This window comes from Euwallacea similis, chromosome 11 (assembly GCF_039881205.1).
Source record: "Euwallacea similis isolate ESF13 chromosome 11, ESF131.1, whole genome shotgun sequence".
NCBI classification, from domain to species: Eukaryota; Metazoa; Arthropoda; class Insecta; order Coleoptera; family Curculionidae; genus Euwallacea; species Euwallacea similis.
The window spans coordinates 1,525,228-1,547,208 of NC_089619.1; the positions used below are offsets into that span (position 1 = coordinate 1,525,228).

General features: G+C 35.0%; 2 protein-coding genes across 2 annotated transcripts in view; both read right to left on the bottom strand.

Annotated features, from left to right (window-relative positions):
- Zip48C (Zinc/iron regulated transporter-related protein 48C) overlaps positions 1–21,981 on the bottom strand; it is a 67,211-nt gene that overhangs the window by 15,563 nt on the left and 29,667 nt on the right. Inside the window, exon 5 of the mRNA XM_066394810.1 lies at positions 3,726–3,824. Coding sequence (XP_066250907.1) covers positions 3,726–3,824 — 99 coding nt within the window. The remainder of the gene's footprint in view (positions 1–3,725; positions 3,825–21,981) is intronic.
- LOC136412291 (uncharacterized) lies at positions 8,099–11,070 on the bottom strand. Its single transcript, XM_066395321.1, has 5 exons — positions 10,583–11,070; positions 10,264–10,416; positions 9,219–9,558; positions 8,256–9,164; positions 8,099–8,194 (listed from the first exon to the last, which is right to left on the bottom strand). The coding sequence occupies exons 1-5, from the start codon at positions 11,068–11,070 to the stop codon at positions 8,099–8,101; spliced, it is 1,986 nt and encodes a 661-aa protein (XP_066251418.1).

A 21,981-nucleotide genomic window follows, 5' to 3' on the forward strand; every position in this document is an offset into this window, starting at 1 on the left:
AAACCATAAAGCGTTGGATGCGCAGTAAACAGGAAAGCGGATCGCAGGGTGCAGTACGCTCCGAAAAAAATTTACTCAATTTTACTTCATTTAGCGCGTATGTGTGACGATTTACAGAGCTCTTAACTTGCGGAAAAAGGCGATGTAAAGATTTTTAAATCTAAAGTTCAACATAAAGTATTGCATGGATAAGTCCGCAAAATTGTTGCAAATGTGTTGCATTTTATGAGACGAGAAGCTGAGCAAAATAAACCACTGAAATCATTTAATAATGTTCAAGAACAAGTTGCTATGGCTCTTGTTGTGAATCTTCGAACCATTCAGAAGATTTCCCAAGAATTGACAAGCAGAGAAAATGGAGAATCTTCCATATTTTTGACTTTCAAAAAAGCAAGAACGAAAGAAATTTAAATCGACCCTAGACAATTTTAATATCTGTATGCTAAGAAGACTCGTTATAAATTTCTACTTACAAGAAAAGAACGTCCAACAGTGAACCGAATCCATAAAAAGTTTAAAGAAGATTATAATTATTCGGGGTGTTGTGAAAGTTTAAGAAAAATTATACGGTCTATGGGATTTAGATGGCGAAAGATGAAAAGTAACAGAAAGTTATTAATGGAAAAGCCAGAAATTCAAACAGTGAGATTTGATTATTTGAGAAGTATACTTCAGTATCGTAGTGAAAACATATGTACATTCTTTCCATACTAATAGTAAAATTTGAAGCGATAATTCTAATGAAGGCTCTACACAAACTAATTTCTAAAAGGCAACGATTAATTATTGTTAACGTAGGCTGTAAAAATGGTTTTTGCCAAATGCGTATTTGAAACTAAAGTTCAATCAAAAATCAGGAAGTCATTATGACGATATAAACTGTAATGTTTATACAAAATGACTGGAAGAAAAGCTGGTCCCTAATCTGCTCCCAAAGAGCGTTTTTGACATCGATAATGCTTTATATCATAATATTCAATCTAATAAAGTACCAACTATGAGTTCAAGGAAAGTTGAAATAGTTGTAATGGAAAAACATTTCTTGTAATGACGAAATAATGAAAATTGAACTGTAAAATGTGATTAAACTTCATAAACCTCGTTACAGAACATATAAAAATGATACGCTTTTGACAGAAAAAGGACATGCAGTATTACGGTTACCCCCATACCATCCAGACCTTAATCCGATAGATCTAATGCGTGCAGGAACGAAACAATATGTTAGGAAAAGAAATGTTGTTAATTTTAATTTGAATTGTACTTCAAAATTCAATCTAAATTTTTGTTAATCACGTCTTTTGATTTTAGTTTTTTTGACATTCACCGACAAACGGGAATGGCGTTAAAGCGGACTGCGCTCACAATAAAATCAGTTTTGACTAGTGAGGCACAACGGAAACCCGTAAAGTTCAGAGCGGCCGTCGATAAAACCAACAGAAACACAATGGGATATCGAATAACAATCAAATTATCAGGTGTTGGAATGCGAAACATTTAAACAGTAAAAGTAGGAATGGCAAGGCGCAACAGGAACTATCAGAGCCAGTCGCAAGTTCAACAAAATGTCAGGAATGTTAACTGGGAAGTTATTTCTTTAATTATGATAGAATGCAACCTTTTGAGCTTGCTGTCTGCGCCTAATATAATCTGATTGTGTTAACGGCAAAATAGTAAAAGTAGAGGTTTTTCCTATTTGTCCTCGTTCTCAAAACTATTATCGGGACTTGGCAAAAAAGCAACTTTTCCCATTAAAAACTATATTCATTATCGACATTCCAAGTAGTGCAGGATATAATTTAACCCATCCCGGAACATGCCTTTTAATTTTTAAATTACAACATAAGCCAATTAAAACGTGTACGCGCGTTTGATAGAAACAAACAAAACACGTGTGTTATCACCAGTGCCGTTGATAAACGCGACAAGCTTCAATGGTATGTGACCTAAAATTCCTAGGTCAATGCCTTATGACCAGGACCGGATAAAATTTTCTGTCCAACACCACAAAGACTTAAAAAAGAAAATAAACTGACTTAAACCTCTCAGTTTATGTCAGAAACATCATTTATCTAAGATATGAAACAATATTCAATATAGGAGTTTTCCTCCCTAAAACTTGGCTCAAATACGGTCCTGGGCCCTCCTATAACCGCCTGGCCTACAGTAAATAGACTCGTCCCATTTAAAATTGTAATGTTTCTGGGCATTTAAACTTATCAATGATTTATGAATGGAATGATAAATTCACAGTCAACAACGTAACATAATAACATAACAGAAGGCATAACTAGCCTCACTTTTTCGATTAATGATTGTTTGCGAGTTTTTCAGGCATCCTTAAAATACTTAACAGGCGTAACTCTTCGACTTATCAAATTAGGACATAAATTAATAATTTACTATACAGAAGAATATATAGAATTTACTATATATGACCGAAAGCGAACCTGTAATATACACTTATAGTCCAGAAAATTGGCCGACCTAATTAAGCTATAATAAGCGCATATTACTACTCCATTAAAGGTCCTGTGAAACGCTATTTAAATAATAATAATTGCAATTTAATTGATTTAATTGCCGGTTCCATTAAGATGGTCATATGCCGGTAATCTTACTGTTGCTGGGCAGTAGAAAACGGAAATATTGATAAATCTAGACTTGTATGGGGATGTTTAAGTTTTTAAAGAATGATAGAAAATTTAACGTAATATGTGGAGACAATCTCTCCTTTTCCAGACACGGTTTTTTCCCGGTGCCCCCTTTCGTGATCTGCCGTCCACCCTGGTGTCCAATTTATCAATTGGGCTAGGTTTATGATATGTTCAAAAATATTGATCTACGGATAATCATCCCACTTGAGCGAAGTTCTTTCATGCTTTTTATCAACCGTCAACACGGTTGGTATAACCCACCGTTGTTCGACCTTGAATGGGCAAAGTCAGCAAAATTGACATGACTCGACTACGAAATATCGCGGGGGCTTAAGCGAATGAGAAATGATTGGGCTTTCTCGCGATGTCCGCACGAGGTTGCTCCGCAAATAGGGGCCGCAACAGTGTGGCGTAGGAAATTCAAGGAGTATTAATTCGATTTTAATATTTGAACCCTAAAGGTCGAAAATATCGGTTAATTGTGACGCAGTTCTTGGAACCGACTCGAGAGCCTTCAAACTGGGTATTGAAGTCTACGTATCAATCAAGGACATCGTGAGCAGCTTCCAAATCGTGCTCGAAGCTTGGGAAGTTTATTTCGTTGCACAAAGTCACAAATTCTGGTTGGAAAAAACTCTTTTGTTTGGAACGGTTTGACCATTTTGCAAGGCATTACGGCAAGGGCACGTCGTGAATCATGAAAACTGAAAATCTGAATTCTGAGATTAAAGAACTGGGAATATATGAAAATAACTTGAAATGGCACAAAGAAGGAAACCTTGATCAATATCACATTTACTTCGAGTACGTACTATAAGTATACAGGATAGCTAACCTCGTTACTTTAACTTCATTATGATCATTCTGCGTCACAAGTTTCTCCTCCTTTACAGATATCGTATTATTGGTATTTAGGGGGCACGATCTCCAAAGCTGGGAATTTGTTTACAGATGTCAGTTGGATTAAAAGCAGTTTATATTTTTCTATATTCTCTAAACATACTCCCTAATATAGGGTCTGATGGGCTTTGTTAATTTTGAAAGTAATTAAGAGCACTAAAACCTTACCATAAACTTTTCCAGATAGAGAATCCTGCAGCATGTAGAGGCAAACTTACAGCTAAGCCTTCTGGGAAATTTTGAATTCCAATCCCCAAAGCAAGGTTTCTGAAAAAAAGGAAGAAGTACGTTAAAATGAGTCTTATCCTGAAAGTAGCGATAATATTTAAACATTACTATTGCATATCAAGCAGCAGTCAAGTCATGCTTTTATACAAGTGATCCTTTCTTGGCTTTTACACCTAAAGTATGATTATTTTGTAGACATATTGGTTAGTGCTAATGGTCCACGAATTTTTAGCGGAGGAAGGGAAGTTGCGTGGGGCCCGTGCAATGAGGAAGGACACTTCCTCAGGAAGCAAGTTTAACCACAACATCCTCGCATCGGTCGGTGCCATTAAACTATTTTATTTTTTGATAAAAAGCCTCGAACAGGTTGAATGATGGGAAAGGAACTATAGTGCGAGAATGTGGGAATAAATGGTTACTTATTATTCAGTGCAGAATTTGACGTTTTTAATAATTATCGACGAAGATATGACAAAAATTCGCGTGGAGAAAAGTAGCAGCATATGACCTCGTACGCATTAACATGAAATATAATTATTTTTTAATATAATTATAATTCTGCACTATGACACTTGAGCTAATATATCGGAAATGCAGTTTCAAAACAAATATAAACATTCTTGAGCAAATTTCTTAAACGCATGCACCTTGTCTGTAAAAGTTTAGTAATGAATCCCGCTCGGCCGCTCACGCATTGCATGCACTTTAATCTACCTTTAAAGTTTTTTACGCACGCAATAAAGATTTAATTTACTTGGAATTAAAATACAAAACACTGAGAGGCTCAAATTAAATGCATTCGTCTGTGAGAGGTTCAATGTTCCGGTTTTCCATTGCAAATATCGAAAAATCTGTTTTCGAATTTCTGTTCTTTCGTCTTAAATCGAATGGTCGGATACTACAGATAAAAATATGCAAAATTATTATTTTCAACTTTTGAACCTAAATAGCAGGTGACTTAAAAGAAAGAGGTGCTTCGCTAATCAAACTCGTTTGGTCTTCTTGATGACTTGGAGTGCCATGTTCACATATTATTCAAAGTACTTACATAACGTACTACCACCTACTATATCTCAGTAAGAAACAGGGAGTCGAGTGAAATAATAAAATGACTAAAAGTATTAATGAGTTTAAATGGCGGAAAATAATGATGTACATTTAAATGGTAACCGTAATTATTATTGAATTAAATTTGCCTAACTAGGTGACAGAGGGCTTTCACAAAGAATGGGACCGCGTAGCAATGGAAATAAAATATAATAAATGGCCGTACGTGAATGTTATATGGGTTTATTATGTTTGCGTCTAACGCTGATAATATATTGAATTAAACCGCCGATAACGGCATTTAATAATGAGGACACTTGCTAAAATATGGGACCATTTGGAAGGAAATGCAGATGATATTTACCGACAAGAAGACACCGAAAATATGGTAGAATTTTTGTTTAGTTATCCCTCTGATACCCGACTTTATTCGATACGGAATCTTGAAACTGCAGATTCCTTCTTTACGGTGAGCAAGCTGATTATACGTAAAAGTTGAATATTATACAGGGAGTAACAAGTTCGAGCCTATGTATGGGAATCTCGGAAACGGTAAGAGATACAAACTTGGGCAAATGAAGGCAAAGTTGTGTATTTTGACGTTCAACTATAATCCAATTGTGAATTTTTAAAAATCTTAATACTTTCGGAAATATTCGATACAATCGAAAATTTGGATTCTCACTTTCTTATAAAACTCGAAAGCCATTATTCGGAGAAAGCTGCTAATGAAACATTATTCAGGCACTTTTTGTCTGGTTTTCTACTGGCGTGATCGGTGTTTATACTAGACGACTGGATTCTTTGGATTTTCTTATGGGCGTTATCTTGGATTTTTACAAAATTGGAATCTACATGGAATTTTCTTTGCAGTGACGTATTATATTTCAGTAGTTTAGTGAATCTTATATGAATAAAATTAAAAAAAAAAAAAACATTTTCCATCTAAAGAGCCTTGAATTGCGTTGCCATGTCAAATCAATAAACGTCAGATTATGCTTTGTTAATTTATTTTTTATTTAGTCCACTAATTTTATTAAACATTTTTAGCTTAATGAGGTAAATGTTTAAAAAGATGTCCATTTACCTCAATATATGTGGTTATCTTCTCTCGGGATGCTGTTCAAGATACATTCCCAATGTACGAAACATGTTTAGTTGATAAGAATAAAATATCCTAATTAAATAAGCCTTTTCTTCATTTGAACACTTCATTGTTTAATACAATTAGTGGCCTGAGCAATCAATACATTAACAAATACGATCTGACTTGACTTGCTGCCTTGAAATGGCAGCGCAATTCAAGGCTCCTTAGATGGAAAAGGTTTTTTCACTTTTATTCATATAAAATCTACCAAAATACTGGAACATAATACATCACTGGAAAGAAAATTTCATTTAGATTCTAATTTTATAAAAATCCAAGATGGCGCCTATAAGAAAGTTCAAAGGTGTTTATGATATTTCAAATACCAATCAGTAGGAGAAAGTCAGACGAAAAGTGCTCTAATAATGTTTCATTATCAGCTTTCTCCGATTAATTGCTTTCAAGTTTTTTGAGAAAAACGAGAATGAAAAATTTCGAATTTTATCGATAATTTCTGAACGTATTCGGATTTTCTAAATTCGCAAATGGACTATTGTTGAGCTTCAAAATACGCAACTTTCCTCCATTTAACCAACTTTCTATCTCTTACCATTTCCGAGGTATTCATACATAGATTGGAATTTGTTACACCCTGTATATAGGGTTATTCACCCAAACCGTTAATTGAAACTAGCTTTGTAGATGTGTTTGCATGATGACGGACCTATGGATGAGCTACTTTTCTTCCATTTAACCAATGTATCTATTCCAGTTTACTTAATTTAGAAAAAAATAGCAGATTTCTTCAAACATGAGCACCTCATTTTTGTTGAAATCCTATACTCAACCATAAGTTATCCAAATTAATAATAAACAGTTTTTCTAGCGGCGTCTAAAGACAAACGGATTGATTTCCTATGAACGTAGCAGTTATGATTATATATTTTTCTTTTTAGAGTTAGTTCTATATATAAGTTTAGTCTGAAGATTTGTCGTCCACAAGACGTACACGATTCTTGGTCCTCTCTAATTTCTTTTCTTTTTTGGATAATAAAGTTATTTCATTCTAAGTTGTACCTCTTATTATCTCCTAAATTCCAACAATTTTTACGTCTTATTGTGGAACATACCAACTTTTACTCTAAGTATCACCCAAACAAACACTATCGCATAACTACCAGAGGCATATAAATAATTTTTATGGCGTTTCGAGTAACGTGAGCCAACGACGACGCCCAGCACCATACGTGCAACTATGTTCAATTATCAAATTTCCGTAAAATGGCTGTTCTGGGAAAAACTTCACTTTACGTACATTAAACTACGGTTTCATAGACGAGTACACACACATATACTATCGTTTTATAGCACCAAAGGCAGCGTCGCACATACAAATTCCTTGTTTAGAGTGTATCAAATGTTCGAAATAGGAAACAATAACGTGTCCGTTTAATGCACAGCAGCAGTATGCTTCTCAAATACTTTACTTGAACGCTTTTTAGGTCTTTAATAACGGGAATCAGGCCTGAAAGGCTCGAAAAATTAATCAAGGACGTCAATGGCAAGAAATTTAGGTCTGCTGGGAGAACGGGAATAACTGTGTGAAAATATGCAACAGGATGTTAACGCGGCCGTGTCGTTTGCATAAGGGAATTGTTCTTCGACACAGTTCCAAGAAAGACATATTTATAAATAATTTCTGCTATGCCTGACTGCTGCAAGCTAGGAAAACTTTTTCGAATGTCCCATTTTTTTTTCTTAAGAAAACCTCCGGACTGTTGAGGAAGACATCTCAATCGTGTGATCTCGGAAGCCATTATCGTTTAAGCCACGGGCATAAATCTTGATGTAGTGTAATGGGACGGAATTTAAGAGAGGGGTTATCAAGAGGAAGAAGCATTTTGTTGTAGACCTTGCCCATTAGAAGTAAATTACGTTATTTAAATACCTACGTCGTGGACTTGACCTCTAATAATCTTGTCTATTAAAAGGGAAAATTGGAACTAGGTATTATTATTTTTAATGTGCCGTTAAGTACTCACTTACGAGATCTCTTTATGTTGTATGTGTATGTGTGTGTGTTTGGGTGGATGTGTGTGTGTTATGTAGACCGAATGAACTTTTGTAGTTATACGTCATTTGAAATCTGGATTGCTGCTTTGTTGCCTTATCCTCAACTTCAATTATGAAGTTGTAGGTTTCCGGGTGAAGAGAAGAACGGGCACAGGAAAAAGCCACTTTCAGTCAGTAATGTTACATGAGCTGAAGAAAAAGGCTACCAAAGACTTTTATTGTTTTGTTAAACAATTAATAATTGTCATAACATTTCAATTCACATAGGGCAAAACGGTACGTGAAAACTTAAGCTCGAACAAGAACACTATTACATCAACCACCCATCCAACAATTAAGATCTCTAACATGGGCATTAATGTGTCCAAATTGATTTTTTGCGGAGGAAAAATCTTCTTCACTTCATAAATTGGCTTTCCGATCTTTTCCCAATGCATAAATAAACCCGATTCAATGATTGTTTGGATAATGTGATTCACTCTTTCTAAAATAGGAGTTCCACTGGGGAAACTAAATGTTTCCCGTACTGGTACAATGGGTTGTTTTACGGTGTAGTAGCATTTATTTTTGTAGCCATCCTTATCTTTGACTTTATCCGCGTAATAGTAAGCCAGCTTTGAAAGACTAATAAACGCGGTATCTGTAGAACATTTAGCAAGTTCCTTTGAAAAATCTGCAGAGGAATAGTAAGAGGTCTTGGAGAGGATTCTGTCCATTGCAACATCGTCCTCATCTTTTCCGCGGAAAGCAATCAGTATTTGTTTGCAATTCGACTCTGCGGCGACTTTAAAAGGTCCCAATGACACTTCTTTGATTGTGGATAGCTGCCGCTCACCTTTTGGAACGGTCAACATGCTAATAAATTTTGAGGTGAAGACTGCCATTATTATGAAGAAATAGAACACGACGGCCATTAACATCATGCGGTAGTATTTGATTGCCACTAAATTAGCATTTTGAGCGCCGACTATTTGGCACGAAATCAAGAGGAGATCGCTTAGAGACAGGTCTGAGTAAAAGTAGAGATAAATGCAGAAAATTAGCAGAAGTAAACCTCCTAGTGCTTTCTGGAACCACGGTATTATGGAACTAAATGCAGCTCTCCGGTTTTGATATTCAATGGGAAGCAGAATTATTATTTCGTCTTCATCATGCGGATAGCTCACGTCTATCTAAAATCTTTTATCTTATTTGACGTACGGAAGAGCAATTATATTTATCCTTACTTCATTGGGGATAAAATTAAACATGAACCTAGTGTTGAAGCCAGCATCTGCTTCTCTGTGGTATAGGTTCTTTAAGAGCCCTGTGATTGTTCCGTTGGGTAGTACTAGACCATAATTATTAATATTGGTGTGTAAGTATTTGGGTGTTGCATTCAATCGCCTGACAATTTCTGAAGCTATATACCCATCTCGACCAATGTATTCTGTTCTATTCCAGACCGCTATTAAATTTGGAAACATTAGAATTCTCAAAGGATGGCCGTAGAAATTATAGGCCGAGTTCAGAAAAATAATTTTTGGGTTTGTGTCTGACATGAGTACAGCTCTGAAAGGGTCGTACCTGAAAATACATAATCTAACTTTAAGAAAACATATAGGGCGTCCGGAATTAAAGTCAAAATATTTTGAGAGGCGATTCTAATGACTAAAATAATAAAAAAGGCTTTATAAACATATCCCAAAAATTGCTTCTTAAAGGAGCTAGGATTCCTTAAAGGGGGAAATCTGGAGAGGTTTTATCGCAATATTTTCGAAACGGAAGAGATGAAAATGAAGTGGACATCACTTTATCAGTAGTAGAAAACTCAAGCCCTAGCGTGAGAGTAATGAGCCAGGAAGTCAATGAGGTCTTAAAACGTAAAACAAACAAAATTAAATATGACATTATTTTATACCAAAATGAATAAAAGTGAATTTTCTTTCATCCTGTGTCAGAGAAAACACAGTATCATATTTGAAAATTGAAGTTTAAAAGGAAAAAATTAAAGTTATTATTGTGAACACCCTGTATGTATTTTTGACTCAATGAGTATTCGTGCCTGCTAAGGTAATCGTACATGAAAATTCATCCTAAAATGATTAAAAACTAATTTAAGCTAATTGCGATATTATTTTTTTATGAGGCACGGCGAATGTGTAAAATTTATTTTAAAACGTCATAGCTTCGAGTTACTGCATCTCAGGCAAAAAAACTAAGAAATAACACAGGTTCATGAGAGGATTCTATCACGTGAAAAAAATGCAAGGGGTCCCATAAAAAAATTACACTTCAGAACGCCCCGCCTTTTTGGGACACCCCGTAGGGTCGTTACTAACTTTAAAATACATCTTCAGTAGTCTCATACTAACTAACTTCTTTATGAAATTATATGAAAACTCAAGGGAGTCCGAGGGGCTGTTAAAAGAACACCCTGATATTCTAGTGAACGCCATTTAACCCAACTGTGATTTCACTTCAAGTAGCGCGTTTGAACAGGTTAATTGAAAATTAATGGATTTGCATGAAAAATATTTCTCACTTATTGGCACGATAGAGACTGTGAAGGCTATAAAGCAGTTACAAATTTCGTCTTAATGACACAAACCTTTTCAGCTCTTTAAATTTGTAGTCAGTAAAAACAAGATTTGTGATCCAATACTTTCTAAAAGCATGCAAAGAGTAGCTTTTGACTTGATTTTCTTCAAATCCTGCAACAACCACATACTTAAATCTGCTTTTCCAGAAATCGAGTAAGATCACTCGCTCGAGCACCCTTTCAAATTCTTCAAGTACGTTTAAGAACAGAAAGAACAAATTCAAATAGTTGCCAAGCCAGTCTTCCTTTGTTCTAATGTATGTACAACTGGTACTATTACAGACATTATCCATAACATTTAGCATAATGGTAGGTTTAATCCGATGGAAACTCTTAATGTAATTGTCCATGGACTTTGATCTGGAAAGTATTACAAAATTCTTGATGTCACTGATATTTGCAATGCCTTGAAGTAAGTAGTCCAGGTCTTCAGTGGTATTCAGCGAGTTAACTTCTGCAATAAGCAATAGAAAGAAATTAAACCACGATTGGCGCATATTGAATTCTGAAGACATCCGGGGAATACTGACACTGTAAGCAACTCATGGGAATTGAAATATATTGTTAATGTAGGTATCTAATGGCATATTATAACAGGTAGATGATTATAACTAGAAAGTATAGAACATTAAAGACAAATTACTTGTCCATGAAGAAGTTCTAATGTCACTAGTGTGGTATAATAACAAAAGTTTTTATTACATTTTTCAGATGTCGGCCATAACGAGCCTTCCTGTCGTTTAGGCATTTGAGATCCAGACGACTTGGGATTATTTTAAAATCGATTTTCTCACATATTGAACTTTGAAATTATGGGTCTAGGGTTTTGCTGTGTTTCTCAAACGACCCGATGATTACAGAATATGTACAGTTTATTATATATATTGTATGTTATGTTTATGTATCGTTTGTTTTACAAAAAAGGAACACAGGTTTGCAAAAACCCCGAGCCTCGAATTGCAATAATAACAGGGATACCCTGCAAAAGTATCGAAAAGTGGACATCCATGTACGTCTTGATCTAATTTAACACTGTAATTCATACTCCTGTTCTGTGTGCCCAATGTTCAAAGAAGAAATGAAATAAGGAGGTAACAATCCCACCCAGCAACCTTAAAGGCCGACACACATCGGTGCGGAGGTGGCGGAAGTTCGTAGCAAAAGAAAACCGAAATTAAATTAGTTAACGCTAGCCCACCTTGGCGAAACTCTTCTGCGATCAACGCTCTATAACAACTCTGGTCAAAATTAAAATTCAATTCTACTAGGTGAATTGTCGTCAGAACGTGAAGTTTTGGTGCAGCAAATGCGAAGCCTGTTATGCAACAAAAAGTATACCGTATGTGAGTACCGTATGTGTACTCCATTGGAGACCTCATGTGGCAAGACCACTTCCATGGATTGAGGTAGGCAACAAACACTCTTTGGTTGCCATAGACTGTTTAACGAAATGGCCGAAAGCCTACGCCCTACCGAATCAACAGGTAACTAATGTAGTGCAAAATTAACCGGACAGTTAAATTTTTATATATTTTTTGCAATAAAAAAATGTTTCTGAAATTTTGTTTATATTTTATTAACCACAATGTTTCTTCTTGTTTCAACTTGTTTACATTACTTTTGTCTGTATAGTCCAGAAAAACTCACAGCATTAGAGTTTGTTGAAAGTGAGACCGAAAAAAGCGTCTTAAATTAAGCAACATTATTCTAAGTTCTTGTACCATTTTTGAATTTTAACAAGTTTGCTTCTAGTAAAAATAGAATTTTGCGTTTCTTATTCTTGCAATAAAAAAAACTATGGCACCTGAACAAGTAGCGCAAGATGTTGCCTTGTGAGATAATGGATGCAGTACTGGTTACATCACAAATGTCTTAGGAATTCATCGAAGTACTGTATCGGATGAATTACATCGATTCCGGAAAACAGGACATTTCACCAGAAGACCAGGACAAGGTAGACCAAGAACCAGAAGTTTACTTGAAAATTGTTTCATCAGAGTGCAGGTGTTAAGCGACCGCACATTGTCACCTCCAGCATTTATCTAACGATTAAATGAGATCCATAGAAACACTGTTTCCGTTTATACAGTTCGTAGACGCTTAAATGAATCTAGAATAAATACCAGAAGTCGTGCCACGGGACCTCTATTGGCTGCAGATCACCGGCGTTTACAGTTACCTCGTGAACATTTTCATTAGGGGACTAAAGAATGGAGTGAAGTACTTTCCACGGATGAATCCAGGTTTAACCGATATTTTTCTGAGGGGCGAAATATATTTTAGAGAAGAGCTCGTGAATGTTTTGCAGAATGTTGTTTTTTCGTTAGAGTTCAATTTAACGGTGGTGGCGTAATGATGTGGGTAGGCATTTCCTTAGAGGCACATAAAAAATTTGTCACAATCCGTGGTGGTAATTTAAATGTTGAACGATACATTGAATAGTGTTTGGAAGAACATGTAGTTCCATTTGCGTCATTTGTCGATGAAAATTTTTGTTTCATGTATGATAATGCTTGTCCACAGACTACAAGGACAACGCAAACGGATATAGATGAAGTTGGTATTCCTTTATTGCTATGGCCCCCGAGATGTCCAGACTTGAACCTGACAGAACATTCATGGGCTATACTGAGCAGACGTGTTCGTCGTAATCATACTGAATTTTAATTCATAAATGACAGAACAAACAATTCACGACGAATGGGAGCAAACCCCTCAGTAAAACTTTACCTCGTAAATCCGTAACATATTTAATCGCATGCAGTCCGTGATTAGAGCTTGCGGAAATAATATACGTCACTAAACATATTGTTTATTTAGAAAATTTTTATATGAAAAAATGTTTTTTTTCTTGTTAGCAGATTTGTAGACTTTCTTCTTTTTTTTGTAATGTTGTTTCCATTTCCCTTCTTTCTATTTTTTCTTACTGCATGAAAAATTTTAACTTCCCAATATTCAATTTTATTAAATTTTCAACTAGTAACATTGTAAATATTCTTTTAATGCTTGTTTTCTGGAAAAATTTAAGTGTCCGATTAATTTTGCACTCTAGTGTATTATGGTAAACGAATTCTTGTGTAGAAGTCCCTCTCGAAATTCACTCAGACCAAGACCGTAATTTTGAAGTGGCAGTTTTCAGGTCATGGAACTTCTCGGAATTCGCAAAACAAGAACAACTTCCTTACATCTACAGTCGGATGCAATGGTAGAGAGTTCTAACCGGACAATGAAACAATATGTGTCAAAAATGGAAGTAGTTCATCAGCGTGACGGGAACCGACATCTATCTCTCCTATTAATGGTGTATTGTGGTTCCATCCATCAAGCTACCCTGGCAAAATTGAATACTAGATAATATGGTCAACTTGGAGCTCTTTATAAACTATTTATGATTTAGAGGAAATTAAACTATGTGCATAGACAAGTCAGAAACAAATTGAAGATCATCAGTGATCGAACTAAAGCAAGATGTGACACTTCTGTGGTGTCCAGGAAGGTGAGTTCGTGCAACTGTCCAACCCGCAAGGCCCTTAATACAGTTGTAATGGATCTTGGAACAGCAAACTCAGAAACTTAGGAACTTAGGAAGTAACATTGTTGCAATAATGCATTTCACTCAGGTCTACAAAAATGAAGAACTCGGTGAATGAAGTACATGTAAACGTGACAATTGAATCAAGAAAAATTTTGAAAGTTTAGCAAGGTTTTTAATTATTAAAACTGAGGGCTAACACACATAAATGTGCTACTGATAAGAAATAATTATTGGTTAATTTATTATTTCCCTTTTTAAAGTCTCACATTTAGTTGAATAGCGAGATTGACCTTTTATTGTAGTGTTGCATTTATACCGAGTTAACGAAACGTGGTTGTACTTAAACTCTAGTTCCTAAAAAAAAGGGTGAAAGTTTTATTATACAAGGCAACACGTTTTTGAGAATGGTGATGTACATACATAGGCGTAACATACCGGTACATTACATGGTCATTAAAAAAGATTAATGACATGGTCTCCAGGATCCAGCTGACTCCCAAAACAAAGGTGAAAGTTATTCATCTGGACAGGTCACGAGATACCATGGAGGTCTATCTGTTTGGGACGAATAGTTTTAAGAGGAGAGCAGTGTTACGACTGGCGTGAAGGTCCCCGCAGGTAAAAGACAGAGGCAAAAAAGGGTTTGTCGTGGCGGCGCGCTCAAAGCAGTAATTTATTGTGTTCTTTTATGTAAGTCTTACAAGTTTGTAAGAAAATTGTGGTATCTTCTAGCCATAGAATCTTTAGCAACATGTAGAAGCTAAGAGAGAGGAACTCTAAGACTGATATAGGATAAAAAACGAAGCGGTTGTATGTTTGGTCGTAAAATAGTGATTTATTAGTGAGCTATTAGTTGGTGAATAGTAGTTGTATTTATTTGTTGAGTTAATAAATAGTATTTACATTTAAAGCCAGTATACTGGAATCATTCGAACCCCGAAGTAGAAACACTATTAATTATTTGTGTGTTTTTTTTTCGAAGAGCTCAAAAACGGTTATAGTAAAAAATGAAAAGTATCAAATTAATGTCATGCGTGTATTTGACTTGGGTTTTGAGACAGCAAGCGTTGACAAATTCGTTAAAAATTATGAAAAAAAAACCTAATTGGTTGACTTTTAAATCTTAAATACATGATTATTTAAAGTTTTACCGACAATATTAAATAAACAATGTTTATCTCGATGCATTTCTCTAATTGTATTAAAATACTGATTCTTCGGATAAGATGACCTAATAAAAACATACATTGCCTAATGATATTAATTGAAATCTGCCACTAATAAAACTAAAGGAAACCTAGAAAAAATACATATAAAAATGAGTCCTTTAATTTCATTAATGTCTGATGTGATTATAAAGGGTTCTTTATGGTACTGTTTTGCGGCTCTAAGCTGATTCATTATGGGCCTAGTACAGTAAAGCTATATTTTAGTAGAATAAAGTAGGCAATATGTATGTTTACTGACTTGGAACTGACAATGGCCAGTCAATAAGTGTCTGTTATCAGGTGATTAAGATTTTTTGGAGGTATTTTAATTTTTACTTAAAATTAACATTACTAGTAAATTAAAAGGAAAACAGACATAAAACGTTGTATGTATTACCTATGTGTGAGATTTTATTCGATTCATCCATTTATGGACTTGCTCGCAAGCTTGCTCGGTCATAAACTGATTCGTCTCATAAAACCTAACATTACGTACTAAATTACATAAATAACTCTTGTCTTAATGGTAATTCAATGACTTAGTGGGAATCATAAATTGACCTTTACTCTATACCATATTTATTGCATTTTCACTGTAATAATAAATAGTCAGTGAAAATGTTTTGAATATACAAAAGCAGAATACCTGACACAGATAGAGCTTTGGGAATGGAAGATGTGGTGTTACAAAGGAATAGAAATCTCGGGAGAAAGCCATAAGACGTGTTGAAAAACATGTATATAAGTATATTGTTTATAATACATAATATGAAGTGCAAATGTCGGCCACAACACAACCCTAAGAACACTTTGAAGTTTTTTTTGTCGGTTTAACTCGTGAATATCTTCTTAAAACTCGCCATTAGGGCAAAACCCATTCAGGCTCAATGAGGGTTTTCCTCGCATACTACAACAGAAGGCCCAATTTTGATAACAACTAGTCTGCACCATCTCAATCCAGCAAACCCAGTATTCCGTCAAGATCAAGTACCGCCACTGGCACCCGTAAACCTCCACGTCGTTCTCAGTGTTTGCTCGCAGCATTCTTGCACGTTTCAGCTTAAAGACGATCACTTCCGTTATAATTTTTGAATTGTAATTGGATGTCGGTTTTCTTTGGGCTCGAGGCGCGTTTTTCTCGCGTTCTTTCTTGTCTGATGCTGCCTGGCCGTGTTTGGTGGTCCAAAAAAAACCGGAGAAAGCCTTCACTCTTTTCGGGCATTTATTTTTCGACAATAAAAACACCACCAATAAGGGCCAAGTCAATGGTGCTCAGGGAGCTCTGCGCATCGCCGATTCAGGGGGGATCTAATCGAAGGTGGTCGATGATGGGTCGTAAAATGTGTTGCGATGATTAGTGCGATAGCCCATCCCTAAGTCGGTAGGCAACTAAGCCAGCGACTCCATCGCTTCGGCATGCTAAGAATGCGGTTGCGGCTTCCCAGAAGCAGCCAGATCGCGGACAGTTATAATAGAATGACATTCGCGCCACGGTCGTCGACCGACCCCCGCATCTCACCGCAAATCGGACATTCGCTTCACACATTATATAATTCTAACATCCCTTATTAACTACAGGGTTGGCTTTCTTTGCTGAAATTAATAATTAGTCACAGGGTTCACCATTTAAGAGAAAATGTTTGTGGGCATTGGACCGCCTTAACGGAATGTATTCTAGAAAATTATAATAGCATTTTATAATATAAATAAGTAAAAAAGACGTTTAAGGCGCGCGCATTACAGAGCGTTATTTAAGTACGTGGCCAAACTTCAAGGGGGGATTCTTTGGGCGATTCTAAGACGAAAAGTTTACGTAAACCTAGGTCCGGTAACGCTTCGTTTTCAAGATACAGGGTGTCTTAAAAAATCGTTTTTTCGTAAAAACCTTAATAATCCTTTAACCGATGTTATTGAAATTTGACAGTGTTATTTATAGTTATTATTGTTATTTAGGCGCCACTGGTTTTTATACAAACTTTTCGTCTCAGAATCATTTAAAGACTTATCCCTTGAAGTTTGACCACGTACTTAAATAACACCTCGTATATTGCAAAATACGACCTGCAACAAAGTGTTTTATACACGAATATTATACAACATTCTATTACAAGCGCACTAACCCTGCAACTAATTGACGCTTTTAGGCGCTAAGAATGTTATAAATTTGTCAAATTATTCAGACATGGTCGAATGAAAATTTCTGATGTTCTGACCATGCATGCATCATAGAGTTAAAAAAATTTAACTCTATAATACATTACAAATGTGGGTGTAGGGCACAGGGGCCGCTATAATTCCTTGTCCAGGGGCCCCTACAGTTCCAAATCTTGTCCCGAGAACAGTAACTATATTAATTTATAATTTGAGAAATACAACAATTAAAAATAAAAACGTATTGAAAAAGGTAACTCGTGATTACGTCCAAACTTCATGATACATTTCTGAATAAGTATTTTCGAGCTTAATTCGGAAATATCGGCTCGATCATCATTTTCGACCTGACCCAGAGACCTTCGACACGACTGCGAACGAAGATTCACGATTGCTCGAACGATTGAATTGTTTTCATGTTTTCAACCATGACGACGGTCCAGAGCCATCTTCGTCAAAAATACCAAAATGATCCAATGTGTCAGGCTGACACAAAACTGCATTTATTTGCGAAATATTATGATTTATATCATATGGAAACGTGATACATCGCCTTAAAAGGAATTTCATTGTTTCTCAGCGCATTTTACCAATATACCGAAAAACACAAAGAACAACAATTTCCTGCCTACAACTTTAGCATGAATGAACGCTGGGTGACAGCTATAAACTGTTAAAATCCAATTCGAAAATTCTATTCCTTACAGTCGTAGAAAATAAACATATACATTTCTCTAGAGGAAAGTATTTTTCCCGTTCTTTAATAATATAAAAAAACTATAAGATTACATTAAGAAGAAACTAAGCTAGCCCGCAGCTAGGATTGACTGTAGAACCTCAGCCTTACCGACTCATAAAGTTCCTGACCTCGCTTTAATTTTAATTGCTACAATCTAACGACCTAAAACTAGGATTCCGTCACTGAGAAGTTTGTCTTGCAGATATTCACACACCTATTACCGGTAACATTATGTTGTGGGAGTATTCGCTCTAACGACATGTCGACATGCATTATTGCATCGAACGGTATTATGGACAATGCACTAGAACCCAGTTTTTAATACCATTTCGATTGAAGCCTAACTCATCCGAATTAGTACATGATACAGAGTATATTTAAAATGGCACCCAACACCTTCAGCACAGCGTAGGCATCACAGTTTAAATCCCACAAAACTCAAGAGTGAACCTACAATTCGATTTTTCATTCATTTCTGGCATCAAACATGTAGGTAGTTGCAATCTGAAAAATTGCAGGTCTTGATATTTTGTGAGTAACATATTGTTTTGAGTATTATTATTTTTAATTCAGGTTATATAATTTGTCAATTAAGTAGGAAATTATTTAAGCACTAACAGAATTATACGTGAAAGTCCTATGCTACGCATTAAAAACAAACGCTCTGTATATGTCAGAAACTATGATGAGTATTTGTTAACCAATGGACGTTGTGAATTGATAACTTAATAAGTAACAAAAAATAAAGATTACATTGACTTTCGGTATTTTCACAAGTGAAATTTTCCAAATAATTGTATTCGGAGTAATCTAACGCGTAGTGTGTTATGTCAGGCTAACAACTTTGATTTAAAAACAATTTGGAAAAATCCCAAATTTTCTAACGAACGGGCTACGTGAATCACGCTATACGACACTGATGACAGACCAATATTTAGAAAAACAGTACCTCACATTAGTTATTTTACCGATAAAAAGTTTTTGCCAATAGATTACCTCATCTAAAACCCCTTGGAGTCTATTGCCTCACCCAAAACTCTGTCGACTTTGGATTCAAGCTTTATGGCTCTCCAGTCTGATACCACCGCATTACAGAGTGGAAGCGATTTTATTCAGCAAAAATTAATGACCAATTAACTTCAAATTCAAATAACTATTTTTATAACTATAAATGACAGTGTCGACAAAACTGCAGAGTATCAATAAAATATCTATTGAAACTCTTTAACAGTTCTTTGCTCTTGCTTGTAAATTATTGGATTATCACCCTGTAGTCTTGAAGTCTAGCTCTCATTCTATTTAATTACAATATTGTTTTAACACAACACGCAAAAGTGAGTTTTTCTCGGTTACAAAAGGTGCGGAGTTACTATAAATATTTTGCTCATAACCATCAATAAGCATAACTATTCTTTAAACAACGGCAGAAATTTAGCAACTGTAAGTAACAGAAAACGTTTGTTTCATATCTTATTTACCATGTATTTATGTCCTTCTTGAAGACACCCAGAAATGTTTATAACTATCACCAGCCATAATGAAGAAAGTCGTAATTTGTAGACCGCTACACGAAGTACTCTTTGTGTTCACAGTTAACCATTAAAAAAAGTTCTGGGCAATATTTTCGGTCATTTTTGACTTTTACGATGCAATAGGAAAATAGTGAACTTAAATTACTACCCAGAAGGAAGTTTTTTTCACCGGTTAATTATGGTTATGTTAATCAATCTTAGAGAATGTTCGAGTAAATACAAATTAGCATAGCAATAAAAATTTTACTATATGGTTTTGTTTGTTGGGAGTGGGGAGACACTTTCAAGCATGACTGCAAGATGATCCACATGTATAAAAATTCCCACGTTAATTGCCAGAGTCATTAATATTGATATACGTATAGAACAATTCGCCATTTACGTAACACAATAAATTGGTGATATTAAGATTAACCAGATATTTTGGTATTTCTCCAACTGTAAAAAAACGATAAATTAGTCTTAAACTGTTACAACTAGCTGCATTTGCGCCAACAATAATACAATCCGCATAAGTAACTATTATTCAATTACCAGTTTTAAATAGTAATAAGACTTTCAGTGACATCCAATTACAATCATTGCAATGCAATTTGAGATCAAAAATGTCCGAGTGCACATAGTGTACGAGTGCTTTTTTCTGAAACAGATCTCTCTTTATGTTCAGTGAAATAAAATTAAAAAACATCTTAAATTTTGATATTCTGTATTTCGGTAATCAAGGACCTTTAGAATGCAGTTTATATAGCAATCTAGTATAAATTTTCATTAAAGATTTCACTGTTTTACTTTGACCTACTTTCAGGAAGCTTTGTATGTAAGAACATTTTTATTGTTGACACTTTGGTGGAGGATACGTTAATGATGAAAATTGTTAAAGCAAGTTGCAATTATTTTTATTTTATTTTTTAGTTCAGGGATTCGTAGTACCAAGTATTTCTTATTTAAATTAAGATACTTAAAGTACTATTAATTTTTGATATTTGTAGGCAACTCTGAGTAGTTTCTATGAACATTTTTATGCCTATCTCACGCTGGTTTTAGATAAAGTTGCAATTCTTTCCTCATTTACCTGACTTTGCAATTCTACAATTTCCGACATCTTCTCACCAAACATCGGAAAGAAAACTAATCTCATACATCTACTACCAAAGGCCAATTGTATAATTATTATAATCACGAATATAGTTATTTATTCCCTTGAAACATAATAAATAAGTATCCAGATATGTTTAAGAAATATTCCTTAAAATCGCATTCGCTTAATGCGAGTTGAACCTGAGATTTTGGATGCCCACCACGAAACTATCAGGGTCAGATGGGCCTAGTTTCAGCTGTAAGTCAATTTTTCCCATTTATCATTGCAGGGTTTCAGTCGCTATTGAACGCTTTCTGATAGTAGAGCAAAATCAAGTGAGACCTTACCGAACAAAATCAAACCAACGGAAGATATCGATAAGAAACTTAGTTAAAGCCATCGAAAATGACAGCCAAAGGCTAAAGCTAAATAGATCGAAAAACAAGAGGTCAATGTAGTCTTGAGGTTATCTCACGAGTCTCCAGTTAACTTTTGACGATGACGCAATCGAGAACTATATTTGCCTACGAGTATTAACAAAGATAATTACCCGATTTCAATGATGTATTGAAGTTATTATGAGTCCAGTACAGTTTTCAGTTTTCATAAGATGTAAAAGTGAATCTACTTAATTTAAATTCCAAATGAATTATTAAAAAAATTCGTAACCATCGTGAAACTCAAATCGTATTAATCTCTGTTTCTTTGGTTTCCATGTAAATTCAATGCAAAAAGTGAACTAAATACGCAATAAAAATTTAATAATTATTATTAAAAAGTAGTTATTAGTTAATTGTATAGATGGCTCAATTAACAGGTTTGGGATATTAATTGAAACTGCTTATTCTTTAGGAAATGTCAATTTTTCGGCCAATATCTGTTTTCTCTCTAATTTAATATTAAGGAGCTTCGTGTCAGTAACACATCTTCTCACCATATCCATCACTACATATTTTTTAAAGAAAAATTTGACAAAAAATACAGGGAAAGGAATCACAGGTATTGCCTTCTACCCATTTTTAAAAAATTAATTTTAAAATATAAACATTAAATCTAAGTTTAGTGAGAATACCTAGCCACGTTACTTCCCATGCATTAAGACGACTTTGTTTTTTAAATACTCCAAGTTTTAACTATTATAAGTTACTTTTTCACCATTAAATAA